The sequence below is a fragment of the Hoplias malabaricus genome, chromosome 5, assembly GCF_029633855.1.
Source record: "Hoplias malabaricus isolate fHopMal1 chromosome 5, fHopMal1.hap1, whole genome shotgun sequence".
NCBI lineage: Eukaryota > Metazoa > Chordata > Actinopteri > Characiformes > Erythrinidae > Hoplias > Hoplias malabaricus.
This window is the reverse complement of record NC_089804.1, coordinates 34,917,927-34,938,716: the sequence shown is the minus strand read 5'-3', so window position 1 is coordinate 34,938,716 and position 20,790 is coordinate 34,917,927. Positions and strand designations below refer to the sequence as shown.

At 39.8% G+C, this 20,790-nt stretch overlaps 2 protein-coding genes and 1 long non-coding RNA gene across 4 annotated transcripts; 2 read left to right on the top strand and 1 right to left on the bottom strand.

Moving 5' to 3' along the window:
* Nucleotides 1-1,309: 1,309 nt before the first annotated feature.
* On the top strand, nucleotides 1,310-9,429 carry LOC136696191 (inter-alpha-trypsin inhibitor heavy chain H3-like). Of its 2 annotated transcripts, XM_066670375.1 has the most exons (15): nucleotides 1,310-1,403; nucleotides 2,628-2,794; nucleotides 2,891-2,995; nucleotides 3,228-3,390; nucleotides 3,852-3,962; nucleotides 4,048-4,176; nucleotides 4,317-4,433; nucleotides 4,527-4,695; nucleotides 4,829-4,939; nucleotides 5,037-5,218; nucleotides 5,293-5,472; nucleotides 6,527-6,654; nucleotides 7,671-7,855; nucleotides 8,194-8,244; nucleotides 8,615-9,429. In XM_066670375.1, exons 1-15 carry the CDS (start codon nucleotides 1,320-1,322, stop codon nucleotides 8,683-8,685), a joined length of 1,953 nt encoding a protein of 650 aa, XP_066526472.1. In that variant the 5' UTR covers nucleotides 1,310-1,319; the 3' UTR covers nucleotides 8,686-9,429. The 2 variants fall into 2 exon arrangements, with proteins under 2 accessions (XP_066526472.1, XP_066526473.1); XM_066670376.1 differs by lacking the exons at nucleotides 7,671-7,855; nucleotides 8,194-8,244; nucleotides 8,615-9,429 and adding an exon at nucleotides 7,013-7,617.
* On the top strand, nucleotides 8,931-14,063 carry LOC136697306 (uncharacterized). Its single transcript, XM_066672340.1, has 7 exons — nucleotides 8,931-8,964; nucleotides 9,306-9,437; nucleotides 10,539-10,637; nucleotides 10,775-11,048; nucleotides 11,361-11,509; nucleotides 12,661-12,736; nucleotides 12,829-14,063. Exons 1-7 carry the CDS (start codon nucleotides 8,931-8,933, stop codon nucleotides 12,941-12,943), a joined length of 879 nt encoding a protein of 292 aa, XP_066528437.1. The 3' UTR covers nucleotides 12,944-14,063.
* On the bottom strand, nucleotides 11,548-12,653 carry LOC136696192 (uncharacterized). The gene is made up of 3 exons (XR_010802587.1): nucleotides 12,504-12,653; nucleotides 12,300-12,369; nucleotides 11,548-12,208 (listed from the first exon to the last, which is right to left on the bottom strand). It is a non-coding gene; the product is annotated as an uncharacterized lncRNA (long non-coding RNA).
* Nucleotides 14,064-20,790: the final 6,727 nt, after the last annotated feature.

Below are 20,790 nucleotides of genomic sequence, written 5' to 3'. Positions count from 1 at the left end.
GTGGTGACATTAAAGTTCTAGGTTCAGGAGAGTGAAGGAGAACCTCTGTATTTTCTCACGCTCTTTTCAACCTTTCATAACTGTAGCTGTGTGTACAGTACTAAGCCATGTGTGAGTTTTCTAAATGCAAAATTCGTTACAGATGTTTGTGTTTGGAGGATGCTGGGGTCTTCTTTAAGGTTATAAAGTTGTATATAATTGTACAGTGTACAGATGTAGGACTATTTTAACCTTTTCCTCCTCTCAGATAGAGAAATGTTTTCAGAAAACATTTCCGCTGTTGTCTTATCTATGCAGACGCTCGCAGAATGACCCATGTACTGTCCATTATACTATGATGTTCTTTGCTCTTTTACACTTGTACTAAAACCTCAGGGTCCTTTCTGCCTGCTGCTTGCTCCGGCAGAACTGTATTTACACAAGCACAACTATTAAACCTCTTCTGCTTACTTGAAAGTTGATTTTGGGTGTATGCTGTATGTGTATCACAAACGCTACTCCAACACCTCCCACAGGAATTCAGTGGACTTCCACTGCTCCACAGCCCAATGTTTTAGGAACCCTCTAACCCAGTCTACCTTGGTGCTGGCCATGGTGGCCTTAGGCATTTATCCTGCTGTATCTGAGCATTTGTGGCTCATTTTCACAGCCTGGAGAGAGATGAGTGGGAGCATACATACATACAGTAATACAGTCTCATTTACTGTCAGTAGAAGTCTGTTCCCAACATTTATTCATTCATTCATCTTCTGAAAGTACTTCATTAATTTTCAGGATCATGTTGGGTCCAGATCTTACCTGGAATTATTGGACATAAGGCAGGAACACACCCTAGATGGAGCACCACTCAGTCACTCAAACACCCACCCTGTCACTCACACACACAAACACAAAACTTGTGTTTCCACCTACCAGTGTGTGTGTGTGTCTGAGGAAACCAAAGCACACGTAGGAAACCCACACAGACACAGGGGGAAAACCTGAAGTGGGTATTGAACCCAGAGCCCCTGGGCCTTCACTGCATTGTGGGAGGCACTGGCCCACGTCTGAGGCTCAGAGGGAGTTTGCACTCTAACGTATTTTTACACACATTCTGTCTGTACACTAAGCACTTCTGTGAGTTGCTCTGCTAAGTGATGTAAATGTAAGTGGAATAACTTTCAGTAGAAATCTGTTTTAAAAACACCAAGTAGCTGGACGTGTCTGAATAGGAGGCTTTTTTTTTTTTACTGGTGCTGACCAATAACAGAGTGGGTGGGGTGTGTTTAAAAGATTGTGTGTGTGTATATGTATGTGTGTGAGAGAGTGTGGATCCAGTTATGTGTATCACCATGGATCGCGCTGCTCTCAGTCTGACGGTGTTTGGATTCTTACTCGTCTGGTCTGTTTCGGGACTAAATAAGGTGAGCTGAAGAAGGAAGCTGTAAATCTATTTTCTGGAAAATATTCTTTGCAATATAGCATGTCACATAAACATTAGAGAGGCCTGTACTGGATCTCAATCTAAACCAGGGCAATTTTAGCTTCCCAGTAAACAAGGAATGTCCCTGGACGTTCAAAATAGGTCTGAAATAGTCTGTCCGTAAACGGCTAATTGTTTACTGGGTTCGTCTTTTGTGTAAAATGTGTGTTTTAGTCACATTTTAGTAATGAACTTACTGGTAGATTTAGAATACAAATGACGTGACCATTACACGATCAGATAAAAAGGTGAGGACTAACGACACTGTGCTTTGCAAGTCCCAAGTCCTTCACTTCTCTTGGCCTGAGTTTTGTGATGATTGTGAAACTACAGGTGTGGGTGAACTTCTACCCGACTCGGGAGCAGCAGACGAACTGCGATGTTTGTGGACCTAGATTTGGTCGCAGAAATCTAAAAAATATTTTTGTGTAGTTTTTGTCCATTTAAAACATTAGCCTTTTTAAAAAAAAACTACGTATTCGAGGTATTATTTACAACTAATTTTATTAATAATAGTTTAAAAATTTATGTTAAAAACTTAATATAAAAAAATTACCGAAGAAATATGGGCACTTTTTTCGAATACATTTACTGCATTTATTTAACTTCAACAATTTTAGTACACACGGCGACCCTGACACGAATATGGAAAAGATGATGATTTTTAGTTCACAGTACGCTGCAAACCGAGACTGAGTCGACTCCAGGAGATTCAACTCTTGGTCAATATTGCATACGAACGACTCCCAGACGTTCGTAGAATCGATTTGTAGGGAGTCGATTCCTCCACTATCCCGCTCGGCCGCTCTCGTTTACTTGACAACTGTACAAGCAGGGTACATTTATTTACGTTTTCAAATTAGCGGTCATTTATCAGTCTTTCTCATTATTGTTTAGTGATTTATTCGTTGATTAAAAGTGCAAAATATGTTGTCATATTTCTCGTTTTCAATTGATTAGCTACTGTCTATTTTTGTTGAGAAAAATTGGTCATCCAGTTCCACTGCTACCCTATTTTGACCTGGTAGATTCTTGGCATGAGAACGGAGGTCCACTTACTATAGAGTACTACTGGGTATAAACTGTATGTTTATCAAGAGTCTTAAAATAGCAGAAATCGGAAAAACAGAAAATATAAAACCATTTTACCATGTTTTCTCCACAGCAGGAAAATGACATAGACATCTACAGCTTCCACATAAACTCCACAGTGATCAGCCGCTATGCCATCACTATCATCACCAGCCGAGTGGCAAACTGTCTCAATGAGTCAAAAGAAGTCCATTTTCAGGTCCAGATTCCCAAAAATGCCTTCATCAACAGATTCAGGATGTGAGTAAACATGCCTCATTTCAACATTGTTCTCATTCAGATTTAAACCATCATATCTGACAATTCAGTTTTGATGAAATAGTGCATTATTTCCAGGACCATGGAGGGGAAGATGTACGATGGAGTTGTGAAGGAGAAAGAAGAGGCTCAGCAGCAGTATAGTCAGGCCGTGTCTCGAGGAGAAAGTGCAGGAATCGTCAAGTAAACATTTTACAAAATATTTAACTGCACAAGCACAATGTGTATAAACTCTGTAGAAAAGCACAAGAAGAAAAAAGATGCTCTGGAGTTATTTTGCATAGTGGGAACATAATGTTATTTATTTTTAGTTCAGAGGAAATGTTGGATGAGCAGATAGATTACTGGATTGTCACATTCCTGATGATTACTACAGCTCAGTTGTCTGCTGTTCTGTGTGGTCCTTTTTCTCCAGTTCAGTGGGACGGACCTTGGAGGAGTTTAAAACCTCGGTGACTGTGGCTGCTTTCAGTAAAGTAACGTTTGAACTCACCTACGAGGAGCTGCTAAAGCGACAACTCGGACAATATCAGCTGCTCATCAACGCCCAGCCAATGCAGACGGTGGCAGATTTTAAGGTGAAGTCCACAATCATTAGCTCCTTCTGTCTGGTCTCTGGTCATGTCTGATTTGAGGACAGCTTTTCCGCATTGTGAACGGCCTCATGGAATCGGAATCCCATCAGACATAAGGTGGTTGTAGATCTGATCTAATCTGAACACAAGGTTCAGTTTGAACAATCACATCAGACATTTCAACATGCATGAGTGGAGCTTCTTAGCTTCCTGCCTTTAGCATCTTCAGATTGCTCTATTACTATGACAATAAATGCCTGCATTGTTACTGTAACAATCAATAAGACTACAGTCTGTACACTAATATCAGATTTAGTCACTTGCAACCTGCAGAGTGGGCACTAGGTTCTAAAAATCTGATTTCATAAGTAGATCCTATTTGCCCCACAGTGTAAACTATGCATTGTTGTACTTTGTGACAGATCTGAAGGTGTTTCTGAATGTTGTTTATACGTCTCTGTCAGATTGATGTGTACATCCATGAGAATCCAGGTATTTCCTTCCTGGCAGTGAATGGAGGACTGAGCACTAAAGAACTGGCCAATGCTGTGACCATTACACGATCAGATAAAGAGGTGAGGACTAACGACACTGTGCTTTGCAAGTCCCAAGTCCTTCCCTTCTCTTTGCCTGAGTTTTGTGATGATTGTGAAACTACAGGTGTGGGTGAACTTCTACCCGACTCGGGAGCAGCAGACGAACTGCGATGTTTGTGGACCTACAGGACTGAAAGGAGATTTGATTATAAACTACGATGTGGAGAGACAAAACCCCAGTGGAGCTCTTCAGGTATTTGTCAGGGTCCATGTCATACATCTTTATGTATTAATGTCTCATAAACAGCTGCAAAAGAATCACTGACTTGATGAGTTGAGTATAAGAAGTAAGGCTGGTGTAACACTCCTGTCTATTCCTCTCTCTCCGGTCAGGCATCAGAAGGTTATTTCGTTCACTACTTTGCACCCACAGACGTTCAGCGCATCCCGAAAAATGTGGTGTTTGTAATCGACCGAAGTGGCTCCATGTCTGGAAGGAAGATCCGGCAGGTGAACTCCACTCTAGGGTTTACTTTTGATCTAATACCCTTATCTAGAGTCATTTCAGTGTACAGACTTGCTGATAACTTCTTTTCGTTTCAGACTCGTGAAGCACTGCTGAAGATCCTGGGAGATATTTCTGAGGAAGATCACTTTGGGCTGGTCACTTTTAACGCTCACATAAACGTCTGGAATCCTGAACTGCTCCCGGCCTCAGAGGGGAACCTGCAGAAGGCCAAGGACTTTGTGAGAACGATTAGAGATCACGGACGTGAGATTCCTCCCGTTCATCTTTTAGAATTAAACTATACAGCAGATAATATAGAATAAAGTCTTTTAAAGGAGAGAGAGTAGAGCTTTTCAGACATTATCTAATGTTTTATCTACTATCCTGTGTCCTTCAGCCACAAACATCAACGATGCAGTGCTAAAGGGAGTGGAGATGATCAACAGACATCAAAGAGAACGATCCGCTTCCATCCTCATCCTGCTGACAGATGGAGCTCCTAATACAGGCAAAAACAGGCTCAAATACAATAAACACAGTGAGGTCTCCATACACATCAGTATTTCATATTTTTCCATCTCACGCCATCGTCTCCTTCTCTTCAGGTGAAAGTGATCCGATAAAGATTCAGGCCAATGTGAAAAAGGCCATCGGAGGGAAGTTTCCTCTGTACTGCCTGGGGTTTGGATTTGACGTTAACTTTGAATTCCTGCAGAAGATGGCTCTGGAAAACAGTGGACGTGCTGTTCGGATCTATGAGGATTCAGATGCTGATCTACAGCTGCAGGTAGCAGTTTCTGGTTAAATTTATGTCATTGCTTCGACTGTTCAGAGTTTCAGCACCATTTTCATGCTCTGTAGGGTTTCTATGAGGAAGTAGCCACTCCACTGTTAACTGACGTTCAGCTGAACTACACTGGAGCAGGAAATCTCACCCAGACCACTTTCAGCCACTACTACAACGGCTCAGAGATCGTAGTAGCCGGACAAATCACAGACAACAGCCTCGACTCTTTACAAACAACCGTCATCGCCATCTCGGTAAGAGCAACCCTTTTGTTAGAATGCATGCGTTTTGCTCTATAGTCTCTAATCCACTGCTCTGAATTACAAAATCCTTAAGCACTAAACATATGAATAATGCTACATGCTACAAGCTAATGCTAACACTCATACACACTGAAATGAAATCACGCTTAAAGTAACTTATTAAAAAACAATTTGGCCAGACGTCTATACAATGTTGAGTTTGGGTGGAACAGAGAAATGTTAAAATAAGTCTAGAAAAAGAAATCCTACTCTGTTTAAATCTGATTGAAATGTGACATGTGTCCAGAAAACACATCCATGTTGTGCTAAATTTGGACCAAATCAGGGCCATGTATGTTTGGGCTAGAGCCCTGCTGTAGGTCATTGTCTGTGAAAAGTTTGGTTTGTTCTCCCTGTGTTCGCATGGGTTTCCTCCCACGGTCCAAAAACACAGGTTGGTAGGTGGATTGCTGACTCAAAAGTGTCCAAAGGTGTGAGTGTATGAGCGAATGTGTGAGTGTGTGTCACCCTGCGAAGAACTGACGGCCCAGCGTGTGTTCCCACCTTATGTCCAGTGATTCCGGGGTAGGCTCTCGACCCACTGCAACCCAGCACTGAATAAACAGTTACAGACAATGAATAAATGTTTGGGCTAAATAAAGGCCATTACAGACTGACAGATGATTTCACCCAAAAACAAAATCTATATAATACAGCTATGCCCTGTGATGTACTGGCATGGTATCCAGGTTTAAATAACACTAGATAAGATTTGGTGTTTTTGCTCCTGGGCTCCCCCTAAAGTTGCAGAGTCACATTTATAGCATTATCCTAAAATCAAGAAATGCGGCTGTGGGTGGGCGGTTCTTTATCTCCAAAAGTTACATAGTGTAGTCTCTGCAGTGATGTATTCTGTTCTCCCTGTTACATAATGTTTTTAAAGCAAATTATAAGGTAAATATACTACCTAGTGTTGCTTTAAACCCAGACATCCTGATATAAGCATGACACCCCCTGCAGAATTACGATGACACTTTAGTGGTCTATTCTTCCCTCCACTTTGTAGAGAAACAGTAACGTGATCTACCAGGATTCTGTTTTCACCAAAGACTTGGCAGGAGTTTTGCCACAACATGAAAACTTCATTGAGAGAATCTGGGCTTATCTCACAATCAAACAGCTACTGGAGAAAGAGTGAGTGGGCTGCAATCTTCTGTATTCTGTATTCTGTGTGTGTGTGTGTGTGTGTGTGTGTGTGTGTGTGTGTGCGCGTGTATCTGTGTGTTAGAATTTTCAATGTACATCCAAATCTATGGAGACAGTTAATTTGTGAATTTTATTTATAGAGTATACAACTTGCACACACAGCTTGACATAGTCTAGCGAGCGGAAGTCCAAGTATATGCCAGAAAGGTATACAGTAGGGTGACCAGACATCCTCTTTTTGCTGGACCTAAAAAATGTCATCCACAGTCTTCCCCCTGTTTAAATTCTTACAATAATCCCTTACTTGAAGTGTGCACTTTGATGACGTATGATGACGTTATTGTAGGTGATCAAAAGGGATCAAAGGGTTCAAGGGGTTGGAACTCAGAGCAGAAATGGGATACACTTTACATCAATTTCAGCCGAGCTCTGCTCCACATCTGGAGCCTCGAACAGAAATGTGTTAAATGGTGTTAAGGTAATTAATTTATCACAGTCTCGTCTTCGTGTTTAAAGGAATTTATGTGTCACACGTGTCTTTCACTTTCTGCTCTATATTTTACAAAACTGAATGTCGTCTCTTCTGTCCCTATAACGACACACATATTTTGGCATTAGTCGCTTTAATACAGGGCTTCAGTTTTGAAGTTTGGTATGAACAGAAAATAACAGGCTTTAATGATAATAAAGTGTCAAGAAATGACAAAAATGTTATTTTATTACTTTTGCTTAAGACCAAAGTTTGAATGGAAAGGAATCTGACCAAAAAGGCATTTTTTATTTATTTTTAGTTAAAAAATATCTGTTTTATGTATTACATTAGCATAGTTGCATGGTTATGGAAGCATTTGTGCTCCCAACCTGCCCCCTTCCCCCCCACCCCCAATGCTACGTGCAGCTGCATTTTTGGAGAGATGGAGTTGCAGAAAGAATGTGAATAAGCAAGTTAATGGACGTGTTTGTATCCGTAAAACACACTGAGCATTATCAGTCCTGTGTTTAAGGGTGGCTCTGAGTGGACAGGAGAAAGAGAAAATCAGGGGAGATGCTCTGGATCTCGCTCTTAAATATAAGTTTGTGACACCATTGACCTCAATGGTGGTCACCAAGCCCCAAGAAGAGGAGACACAGGTGGCAAACAAACCCAAAGAGGGGGAAAAAACACAGAGGAGCCACAGACAGCAGTCACGTAAGTGTCTAAATGGAACCCACAGACACAGACATTTATTGATTGTGAAGCAGCTGTACATGAGCCTAATCTTGTATTCCTCTGTGCCTAATGTGGTCTATAGGGATATAAAATACTCCGCCACTAGGGAGTAGAATCTCACCGGGCTGTGAAAATGAATAGCACTGTGCACAGTGATCGTAAGCTCATGTGCAGCTGTTCCAGAGTGTGTAATGCTTTTCTATGGAGTAGAAAGCAACTCAAATTTCCAGTGGTTTCTCAGTTAAAGTGTTAATAATTAAAGATGTCTAAAACATATGGATATTCAGTGTGTAATAATCATGTTTTCTCTGCATTAGCTCCAAATACTGTAGTTTCCCGCGTCATCAAGGGATCACCTAGTCTCTCAAGTTAGTACTTTTTCCTAAATGCATTTCTTTTTAATGTACAGACATTTGCTCGTCAATAATAGTGTGCAATATGAAGGATAATGTCTAGAAGTGAAAATGAATCTTAATTTGTTAATAAACAATATAGTTGTTTACAGTGGAACATTTATGAATCTATTTTGGTCACTGTTTGGGCTGATTTAGTTTTCTTCAGTAAATGAATGCTGACTCTAAGGGCATGTCAAAAGTTAGTGGACATGTTTTCATAGTGTCTGGAAAATCTCTTACAGTTTTAAATCTTATATCTTTTATTTTTAACACAGCTCAGTGTTTGCTTTGTTGTATGGTTCAAGGAAATAAAAACTATTTTTTAATTGTGCTCTTTTCTCAGGAAAAGGTCAGCTGTCGAAAACTGTGCCCGTGTTAAAAAAAAAGCAAGACCATTATATGCAAAGGATATGAGTAATTATTATTTTGTACATCTCTTATTTTATTCTCTATATTGATTGTAAAGTGTCATTGGGTTTATGAAAGGTGCTATATAAGTGTAATTATTATTATTGTTGTTGTTGTTGTTATCTGTTTACAGCTCTTTTTATATGCCTTATCCAGAGAGACAAATATTTTAAAACTAATTTAAAACTGCACTGTATAAGAGATTTCCTAAACATTGAGAGAAGTAGGATTAAACAAGTCAGGGGGACATAATGATCCTCAATTATCAGATTGAAGGAACAATATGTAGTAATTTACACACTATGACAGCTTCAAAATCATCATGATGCTCCACTGAGCTGTAATAAGGACAACAGGGCCTTTCCCAGCACTTCAGAAACTCCCTCCCTTTCAGTGGGCACGTGATAGCATTAGCTTGTAGCATGTAGTATTTTTTATATATATATATACATATATATATATATAAGTCCTGAATGATTCTGTAATTTAGAGCAGTGGATTAGAGTCTGTAAAGCAAAATGTATGCACTCTAACTCTCTTAACGAGACTGTGATGACAGTTGCTCCAGAGTGAGTAATGCTTTTCTGTGAGGTAGAAATGAACTCAAATCTACAGTGGTTCTTAAGGTAAAGTGTTAACACATCATTTAAGATGTCTAAAAACCTTTGGATATTCAGTGTGTAATAATCATGTTTCCTCTGCATCAGCTCCAAGAATTTCACCAATCCCCCGCAGTGTTGTACCTCATTTTTCCTCAAGTATGTGTTTTTTTCCTAAATGAATTTGAGATTTTAATATACAGACACCTGCTCCTCAATAATATTGTGAGATATGAAGAATAATGTAAATGTCTAGAAGTGAATATGATTCTTCATTTGTTGGAACAATATGGGAGTTGTTTACAGTGGAACATTTTATTGCACGGGGCGGCACGGTGGCGCAGCAGGTAGTGTCGCAGTCACACAGCTCCAGGGGCCTGGAGGTTGTGGGTTCGATTCCCGCTCCGGGTGACTGTCTGTGAGGAGTTGGTGTGTTCTCCCCGTGTCCGCGTGGGTTTCCTCCGGGTGCTCCGGTTTCCTCCCACAGTCCAAAAAACACACGTTGCAGGTGGATTGGCGACTCGAAAGTGTCCGTAGGTGTGAGTGTGTGAGTGAATGTGTGTGTGTGTCTGTGTTGCCCTGTGAAGGACTGGCGTCCCCTCCGGGGTGTATTCCCGCCTTGCGCCCAATGATTCCAGGTAGGCTCTGGACCCCCCGCGACCCTAAATTGGATAAGCGGTTACAGATAATGGATGGATGGATGGATTTTATTGCACTGTGTGCCCCCGTGTGGCAGTAGTTGGCGATGAACTGAATCCCTTTTAGGTCACATGAAAAATATCGCCTCAGTTTCTGCTAACACTATCCATTTTCTCAGCTCCACTGACCATAAAGGAGCACTTTGTAGTTCTACAACTACAGACTGTAGCCCACATGTTGCTCTGCATACTTTGTTAACCCCCTTTCATGGAGTCGTTATGTATTTGGGACGGTCTACTGTCTGTAGTTGTAGAACTACAAAGTGCCCCTGTGGACAGTGGAGCTGAGAAAATGAACAGTGTGTGTAGAAAAATTCATTTGCCAAAATTCCAAATCTTACCCAGTGCTCCTTTAAACCAAGGTACAGAATGTTTTTTTTTAATGTGTGCAGTTACACATTTCCACCAGAGAGGTTGTAAATCCCTAGATATTACATAGTGCTGCTTGGTTTAAGGTTGTCACTGCAGGTTTAACTGTGTAAATAAAACCAAAATGAGTTAGATACAGTGAAATGTCTGTAAAATTATAATCAGATTTTACCTTTTGCTTTTGTTGATGTAGTCAAGAGGAATGGGCCCCATTCTTTATTTGCTAATGCTGGTGTAGTGCTGTCAGACTCTGCAGCTCGCATTCTTCAACCTCATCTTCATCCTCCCTTAGGTTGTATATCACCTTTAATCACACCACTGTTGTTATTTTTAATATTATCTCTTTTCATTGCTGCTAGTGAACAAACAAAGTACTGGTGCAGAAACAGCATTCTTCAACAGCTATCTCTCTCTCTGTCTCTCTCTCAGTGAATGGTGTGAGGTTCTTGATCTCTGCCCCTAATCAGAGGAAGCCCCTTTGTTATGATGTACCTGCAGCTTCTAAGCTCTGCCTCCTAACAGACCCATCCTCAGATTTCTCTATGAACGGCAGGCTCTCCTCAAAAGGTTTCAAACATATTGTTCTTCGTTACAAAACAAATCATTCCCTGACGCTGAACACCAATAACATCCGTTACTCCGACGGTCTGAATCATGCCATCTTCACGTGGAAACAGGGTCCGACAAATCATGAGACAGCCAGGTACAAAACCAGGGTAAAAATGACAATAAGGACAGTTTATTTAGTGATGGTCTATGAACAGCGTTCACACAGAAAAAGCAGCCTTTTATGCTTCAAGGCTATTTTTATTCATTTGTTAGAAACATTTCCCTAGAGATAAGACTGACAAGAAATGGACATTAGGAATATTTGTATAGTCCATATTTATAATTAGTACAGTTTAAACTATTAATTAATTAATTTTACTGTATGGTGTGTGTTTACATTAACAAAACAATTCTGCTGAAATTAATAATGGCATATTTCTCTATGTTCATTTATTTATGTCTGCAGTGTATCTCTCGTCATAAGAAACAATGAAGTGGACGTCACCATGGGAAGCATACGCATTGTTTTCTTCCGTCATAAGAAGAATGGAGAGACTTTTCTGTGGCCCTCTGTTCAGCAGCAACCAACTAATCAAAATATTAAAGGGACTTTAGGTAAGAAGAAAGCTTTGTGATTAATGTATCTATAGAAATGGGCCAACATCGTTATCTTTTCCGTTTATTTTGTACCTCCTGAAGATCAGGGTCTCATTCCAGAGGCAGCGACAGGTGAAGGTCTTATTAAAGCTACTTTAGGGGTTTATTTTTGTTTATCCCCAAGTTTGTGCAGAATTTTCTCCCCAGTCTTTAGTGTCTCCTCGTAATTACAGACATGCTCACTGCTAACACAACACTGACCAACTTAATGCTCTGGAGGAAAACACACACCTCAGATCTGTCACATTGTCCGACACACCATAGCACTGTGAGAATAGAGATGGTAGAGATGAAAAAGATAATAATAATAATAATAATAATAATAATAATAAATGGGTGAGGCACGGTGGCGCTGCAGGTAGTGTCACAGTCACACAGCTCCAGGGACCTGAAGGTTGTGAGTTCGAGTCCCACTCTGGGTGACTATCTGTGAGGAGTTTGGTGTGTTCTCCCTGTGTCCGCGTGGGTTTCCTCCGTGTGCTCTGGTTTCCTCCCACGGTCCACAAACACACGCTGGTAGGTGGATTGGCAACTCAAAAATGTAAAAGGTGTGAGTGTGTAAGGGAATGTTTGTGTGTTGCCCTGTGAAGGACTGGCGCCCCCTCTGCCTTGCACCCAGTGATTCCAGGTGGGCTCTGGACCCGCTGTGACCCTGAACTGGATAAGCAGTTATGGACAATGAATTAATAATAATAGTAATATATATGTTAATAATAATTATAATGAATTAATAATAATAATAACAGACCTGTGATGGACTGGAACCCTGTCCAGGGGATTTTACTGCCTTGCGGCTAAGCTCAGGACCCACTACGACCCTGATCAAAATGAACCAGTTACAGAACATGAATAAATGAACAACAGAAATATTGATAATATTAATAATAACAATAATAAGCAACATTTATACCACATTTCTCTTAATCTCAGGGTCCTGTAATTATTTTCTAACCTCAAATGCCAACCAACATCCACAGACATTAGTATGTGATTGAATGGACGTCTTGACGTGCCGGGAAGATTGCCTTAGCTTGCCTCTTTCTGACGACACTATTGAACACTCTGCGCTCTACAACAACAGTGACCTTCATCTTTATCTGTTTTTAAAGGAACAGCCCATCTTGAATATGAGGAACTGCCAGGTTCAGTGATCAAGATCAAGGATAAACAAGAGATGGCGACCTGGTAAAACATAATGTGTAAAGATGCAAGATGTTCGATTACAGAACGTGTTCCTGGTGTTCCTGCACTAAATCAACTTCCTGTGTGTGTTATAGGAGCAACGCCACTGATTACCGCCGCTCTTCAGCTCCTGTGTTGGGTTGTTGGCTCGTGCCATTCCATCTTGTGCTGAAGGGGGAGCTGACTGAGTTCACCGTGTCAAAACTGTAGCCTCCTGACTTAAAGATACTACCTCCAAACATGTTGAAACTTTGGTAGACGCCACTCATAATGAGTAAATTCTCCTTTTTTAAGGTCATGCAGTGTGTATAACCAGTGTCTGTATGAACTGCAACCACAGATGAGCTTGATGTCACCATGCCCAATGCCAAACGTGGGCCAGATAGGTATAAAGTGCCTAGCGTTGCCAGTGTAACTGTGTTGTCTGGAGTTATGGAGTGCATAAATAAATATATCTACATTTACACTTTAGATATTTAATACACTGTTAGAAAATTGATAAGTTCCTTTTTAGGGGAGAGTTGTGTGAAATTGCATCATCAATCAGGATCAAACTGGACTTTGTTTTTATTTGTTACGGTAAAAGGTGGATGACTGAACGGGTGTTTTTATTTAGTTTAGCAGTGCTGACCAATAGCAGTGTGTGTGTGGTGTATATAAAAGCCTGTGCTGTGTGTGTGGATTAAAGTTGTGCGTGGATCACCATGGATCGATGTGCTCTCAGTTTAACTCTGTTTGGATTTTGTCTCATCTTTATCAGCAGTGCTCCGACAACCAAAGTACAAAAATGTTCACCTTTAATCAGGTCACACCTTAATCTCCTGTCTTGGGTGTACAAACTAGGGCTTAAATAGTACTTTTTATATCTGAATCACATTTTGAAAAAAATAAAAGTGCAGTTTTCAAATGTCTGAGCTGCAGTTTTAATTCTAATCTGTGTTTTCAGCATTTAGCTTCTTTTAACAGTGTTAGACCAATCAGAGGCGACCGGACACTGTGCTGTGGACATATTCACAACCAGAAGAGACTAGACCAGCATTCAGAATTAACATCCAATCTTCTTAGTCTTAAACACAAGCCTGAATCTTACAATCGTTTTTCGCTGGATGGCCAACGTGCAGTGTTTTAGTGTTGAGCTTAGGGCCATGAAGACAAATCAATAAATACGTTTAATAATAATTAGGCAAGGCAATTTTATTTATAGAGCACCTTTCATACAAGAGCAATTCATAGTGCTTCACAGAAAAAAACCTTTAAATTAAAAGTAAGAATAAAAATCATAAAAGTCCATTAAAACAATTAAAATAGTGCAATAACAGGAAATACATTAAAAAGAGTAAAAGAAAACATGATAAAAATGATTAAAAAATTTAAAATGATGCAATAAAAGAAACGCTGCTTCCCCATGTTTAGTTTTTTACCTGAGGCAGGACTAACTGACTAGTTCCTAAAGATCTGAGAGCTCTGCTCAGCTCATATCTCTTTAGCAGATCTGATAAATACAGTGGTCTTTTTCATTAAGACATTTATAGACCAGTAATAACACCTTAAAGTCTCTTCTGTATCAGACTTGTATACAGTGTAAGGATTTGAGGATGGGGGTGATGTGATCTTTTCTTTTGCTCCTAATGAGAACTTTGGCAGCTGCATTTTGAATCAGCTGAAGCTGTTTAATGGTCTTTTTTGGAAGTCCAGTTAAGAGACCATTACGGTAATCAATCCTGCTAGAAATAAAAGCATGGATAAGTTTCTCCAGGACTGGTTTAGTCAGAAAATCTGATGACTAAATAGTAATCTTACTGATGTTCCTAAGATGGCAAAATGCTGATCTAGTAACCACTTTTACATGACAACTAAAACGGAGATGAGTCCATTAATACACCAAGGCTGCGAGCCAGTTCTTTAGATTTGAGGGCTCTTGAGTCCAGATATACAGCCAATCTGTGTCTCTCATTGCTGTTCCCAAATAGAATAATCTTTGTTTTATCTTTATTCAACTGCAGAAAGTAGTGTCCCCTCCAGTTAGTGATGTGTTCAAGGCACTTGCATAATAAGTCAACTGGACCAGAGTCGTTTGGGGACAGGGCCATGTAAATCTGAGTATCATCTGCATAGTTGTGAGAGGACAACCATAGTTTTGTAGAATCTGGCCAAGAGTAAACATAAATTAAATAAAAGTGGACCAAGAATAGAACTCTGGGGGACACCACAGGTCACCGGCATGTTCTCAGAAATATTATTTTCTATTTCTACAAAGTAGTTCCTGCATTACGGCATGGTGGCGCAGCAGGTAGTGTCGCAGTCACACAGCTCCAGGGGCCTGGAGGTTGTGGGTTCAACTCCCGCTCCGGGTGACTGTCTGTGAGGAGTTGGTGTGTCCTCCCTGTGTCCATGTGGGTTTCCTCCGGGTGGTCTAGTTTTTCCCACAGTCCAAAAACACACGTTGGAAAGTGGATTGGCGACTCAAAAGTGTCTAGGTGTGAGTGAATGTGTGTGTGTGTCTATGTCGCCCTGTGAAGGACTGGCACCCCCTTGAGGGTGTATTCCCGCCTTGCGCCCAACTCTAGCGCCCAAGAAAAGAACTGGCTCGCAGCCTTGGTGTATTAATGGACTCAGATCTCTGTTTTAGTTGTCATGTAAAAGCGGTTACTAGATCAGCATTTTACCATCTTAAGAACATCAGTAAGATTAGTCATCAGATTTTCTGACTAAACCAGACCTGGAGAAACCTATCCATGCTTTTATTTGTAGCAGGATTGATTACTGTAATTGTCTCTTAACTGGACTTCCAAGAAAGACCATTAAACAGCTTCAGCTGATTCAAAATGCAGCTGCCAAAGTTCTCATTAGGAGTAAAAGAAAAGATCACATGACACCCATCCTCAAATCCTTACACTGGATACAAGTCTGATACAGAAGAGATTTTTCAGGTGTTATTACTGGTCTATAAATGTCTTAATGGGGTAAGACCAGTGTTTTTTTCAGACCTGCTACAGAGATATGAGCCGAGCAGAGCTCTCAGATCTTTAGGAACTAGTCAGTTAGTCCTGCCTCAGGTCAAAACTAAACATGGAGAAGCAGCGTTTCTTCTATTGCATCATTTTGATTTTTTAAATAATTTTTATCATGTTTTCTTTTACTCTTTTTAATTAAAACTGCAGCTCAGACATTTGAAAACTGCACTTTTACTTCTTTCAAAATGTGATTCAAATATAAAAAGTACTATTTAAGCCCTAGTTTGTACACCCAAGACAGGAGATTAAGGTGTGACCTGATTAAAGGTGAACACTATTGTACCTTGGTTGTCGGAGCGCCGCTGATAAAGATGAGACCAAATCCAAACAGAGTTAAACTGAGAGCACCTCGATCCATGGTGATCTGCGCACAACTTTAATCCACACACACAGCACAGGCTTTTATATACACCACACACACACTGCTATTGGCCAGCACTGCTAAACTAAATACAAACACCCTTTCAGTCATCCACCTTTTACCGTAACAAATAAAAACAGTTTGAACAAAGTTCAGTTTGATCCTGATTGATGATGCAATTTCACACAACTCTCCCCTAAAAAGGAACTAATCCATTTCTTAACCGTTTATTAAATATCTGAAGTGTAAATGTAGATATATTTATTTTTGCACTCCATAACTCCAGACAACACAGTTACACTGGCAACGCTAGGCACTTTATACCTATCTGGCCCACGTTTGGCATTGGGCATGGTGACATCAAGCTCATCTGTGGCTGCTTCAATTCAATACACACACTGGTTATACACACTGCATGACCTTAAAAAAGCTGGGGGTCATGACCTCCTATATCTGTACCTCATGTAGGCATGTATTTAAAGGCTAATGCTTATGTAATCATGTAAATATTTATTCATATGAGCAGATGCTTGTTCAGTTATGTAAATTTAGCATATATATTTTAAGGTGTTCCCATGAATATGAATATGTCCATAATCCATGTACAGTGTTATTTTTTCATTATGTTTAAGCCTGGTTTGTGTGTACAGACACTTGACCTTAATACTACAAACTGTATACATGTTTCTACTAGCTATGACCACAACATTGATGGCACACATGCCTGTACATTGCCACTGTACATAGGTGTACATAAGCCAAGCCTGTTGACATGTAGCTCCTCCCTTGATTTATGTGAAAACCCAGTTTATATGTAAATAATATCCTGATTCTGAGTTTGAATTAAGCCCATTCTGTTTGTATATAAGCGAAGGAGGGATCACATCATCACTGTGAAGCCTCAAGAAGCTCAAGATTGTGCTGTGCTCATGTGGACTATGTTATCTATTAGAATTGACAGAAATGCTGCAATCAGAAACACAGAGACTTTGGACATTACTTGATTTCAGGAGGAAAACCTTTAAGAGTGCCTTGAGCAGAAGGCTGGACGCAAATGGATGAAGAACACTGAAAACTATGGGGTTAGGGTTTAGCTTTGTACAATTCTGTCTTTCAGAGGGGTTGAGATGACCTGAATTTAGAAAACTGAGATGTGCTGTTTTGGACAATGACACTGTTGTTGTTATCAGAGGGAATATTTCACTAATATTTATAAAAAAAAAATCCTTATAATCAAGTTTTTGTTTTGTTTTTGTGTTTTTGCTCCTGGGCTCCCTCTACAGTAACAGAGTGTAATTCACTGTTACAGCACTGTACTGAAAGTACTGCAGTGTGCAGCCTGGATTCCAGATTAGCAACAATAGAGGCTCTATTCTCTATTACAGCTCAGTGGAGCATCACAATGATTTTGAAGCTGTAATTTTAAGTAAAAATAATACCTAGTGTTCCTTTAGCCACTGCGAATAACAGTTTATGTCTTAATAATACATTTTATATTATAAATCAGTGGAATTTCCCCTTGTCTTGATGCACTTTTTGGCCAGATGCATGTAGACGCAATATTTGATGCAATATTTCTTTTGAAATAATCAGGAGTCTGTTCCTTTTTGCTGCAGCAACAGCTTCTACTCTTTTAGGTAAAGGTGTGATTCATCCATATTAACATTAGGTCAGGCACTAATATTAGATCATTAATTCTGGCACTCCAGCTTGTCCCAAATGTATTCAGTAGAGAGTGGGCTTTATACTCCACTTGCCAGCGCTTGGCATTGAGCACGAAGATTGTAGACTCAGTTTGTCAATGTTTTTCTCTGGGGATTGTAAAATCGATGTTTGCCCAATTAAATATCCACATAAGGGGTGTCTACAAACCTTTAGAGGTAGGGTGGTGACATTTAAGTTCTAGGTTCAGGAGAGTGAAGGAGAACCTCTGTATCTTCTCACGCTCTTTTCAACCTTTCATAACTGCAGCTGTGTGTACAGTGCTAGGCCATGTGTGAGTTTTCTAAATGCAAGAAGCATTACCGATGTCTGTGCTTGGAGAATCTGGTCTTTCTGTCTTTTTTTTTTTTAATTTTTTTTATTTTTTTTTTTAATAAGCTGAGCACGATGTAGATCAGATGGTGTAAAATGCTATGCCTTATTCCACAGGACGCTACACATGTGGCTGATGTAAACGTGTAGTTATTTGGTTGTAGAGTAAACAGGGATCTTCTTTAAGGTTATAAAGGTGTATAAATGTATAGTGTACAGATGTAGGGCTATTTTAATGCTTTCCTCCTCTCAGATAGAAGAGTGCATTCAGTAAACATTTCCGCTGTTGTCTTAGCTATGCAGATGCTCACAGAATGACACATGTACTGTCCATTATATTACAATGCCCTTTGCTCTTTTACGCTTGCACTAAACTCACAATGCTTTCCTGCCTGCTGCTTGCTCCGGCCCTGGACACTGTATTTACATGAGCACAAATATTAAAACTCTTCTACTTACTTAAAAGTTGTTTTTGGGTGTATGTATTTACGTGTATGTGAATCAATGTCTTACCCAAGAATGTACACTTCACCAGGTGGAATTACCCAGGTTGAACTTATATATGCAGTGTCCATTTGCATCCTATTCTCCATACAGAGAAAGCTATATAAAAATATAAATAGTATTAATCATAAAACCCTTATGTGGCTTTAACAGGAGATGAACCATTGAGGTGTGTATTTGATTGCATTCAGCCACATAAACAGTAGTGAGGTCAGGAGCTGATGTTGGTGATTAGTTCTGGATCACAAACACTACTCCTTTTTGCACTTTTACATATATGTTATGATTAAGACTGGGCATGTATTTTTTAAATATTTCTTTCATTTTTCTTTCATATTTGACTTTCTTTATGTTTACATGTGATCTTACGAATACAGACGTCTGGTGTGAAACATTAAATACACAGCACAAAGTATGACTAAAGTATGGTTTTAAAGAAACTTGTTATTAAAATGACATGAATTAGACGTCAAAATGACATCAGGAAAGAGACTGCTAAAAAATTTCCAAATTCAGCCATATTTTGACCGTCAACTCACGTCAAGAAAAAATGTTGTCTCAACATCTTTTCAGCTGACCGGTGCCCACTGGATAAGATCTATGTGCCCTTATATCAACATTCATTCATTCATTATCTGTAACCGCTTATCCAGTTTAGGGTCGCGGTGGGTCCAGAGCCTACCTGGAATCATCAATACCCCCTGGAGGGGGCGCCAGTCCTTCACAGGACAACACACAGACATTCACTCAAACACTCGGACACTTTTGAGTCGCCAATCCACCTACCAACGTGTGTTTTTGGACTGTGGGAGGAAACCGGAGCACCCGGAGGAAACCCACGCAGACACGGGGAGAACACACCAACTCCTCACAGACAGTCACCCAGAGTGGGAAATGAGCCCACAACCTCCAGGTCCCTGGAGCTGTGTGACTGTGACACTACCTGCTGCGCCACCATGCCTCCCTCCTTATATCAACAGAATATCTTAATAAGCATTACACGTGATTACTATAAGTGTTTGTTTCCTCCAATGCTTTTTTCAGACTCAGTGTGACAGATGTGAAAGATGGCTTCATGATTCCACCCATTAACCTCAAACAAAATCTTGAAATACCTTTACCATGGCACTGTAAACTTTGAAGGCAAACAACAAGAATGGTGAAACATTTCAATTGATTAATATCTAATTTTATTTCACATAGGCCTAAGGTTTATTTGTTTTTTTTTAATGTCAGAATTTGTGCAAAATATCATGGTTCATGAATCAAGAACTTGATGCTACATTATCTTTTTGTTAATCATCCCATAGGTAAATTTTTTTGAACTATAAAAACAGTTTTGAACTATAATCGTAATCAATGCAAATTTGTAAATTCTTTTTGCAGTGCAAAATAAGTTCTTTTACATCTGTACAGTAAAGTATAATGTCTGTCAGGATCACGAGGCGTACTGACAGAGGCGGACACACTTGCTAAAACACAATAAACTTTTAATCAAACAAAACAGAATGATACTGAACAGACTTCAACAGAGAAGAAACACAATGACTGAAAAACAATCGAAAACAAAGGAAACAAAACGAGGACGTGAAAAACTATGACCTAGAAACTTCAGAGACAGACAGACTTGAGAACACGACAGAGGCAACAACATGGAATGAAACAGTGAAAGGAGAACGACACAAAATGACATGACTGGGAGAGAGAAAAAACGACATGACTTGACTGAGAAGGTAACAACACAAATGACCGATAACAGGAAGTAACACACGGGAACTTAAATACTACATGCAAACGAGACACACCTGAGACAGATAACGAGGACAGCGGACAAGGAGGTGGAACAAAGGCGGGACATGGGCGGAGACAGGAACAACAACAGACAAAGCCATGTGCATGGTGGGGAAAACAGACCTGACAGGACGAGGGCGTGACAATGTCTATATATTTCTATGTATGTTTGATATCATTAGGTATATCAAACAGGGTTTAATAGATTAATTAGTCTATTACATTTTTTATAAAATAAATAACTTTACTATTAGTACATGAAGAACACATTTTTCTAACTTTCTAATTTTTCTAAGTTGCTTTATTATCATTTGGTCCAATAACTTGTTCAACTGATTTATTTTGGTTATTTA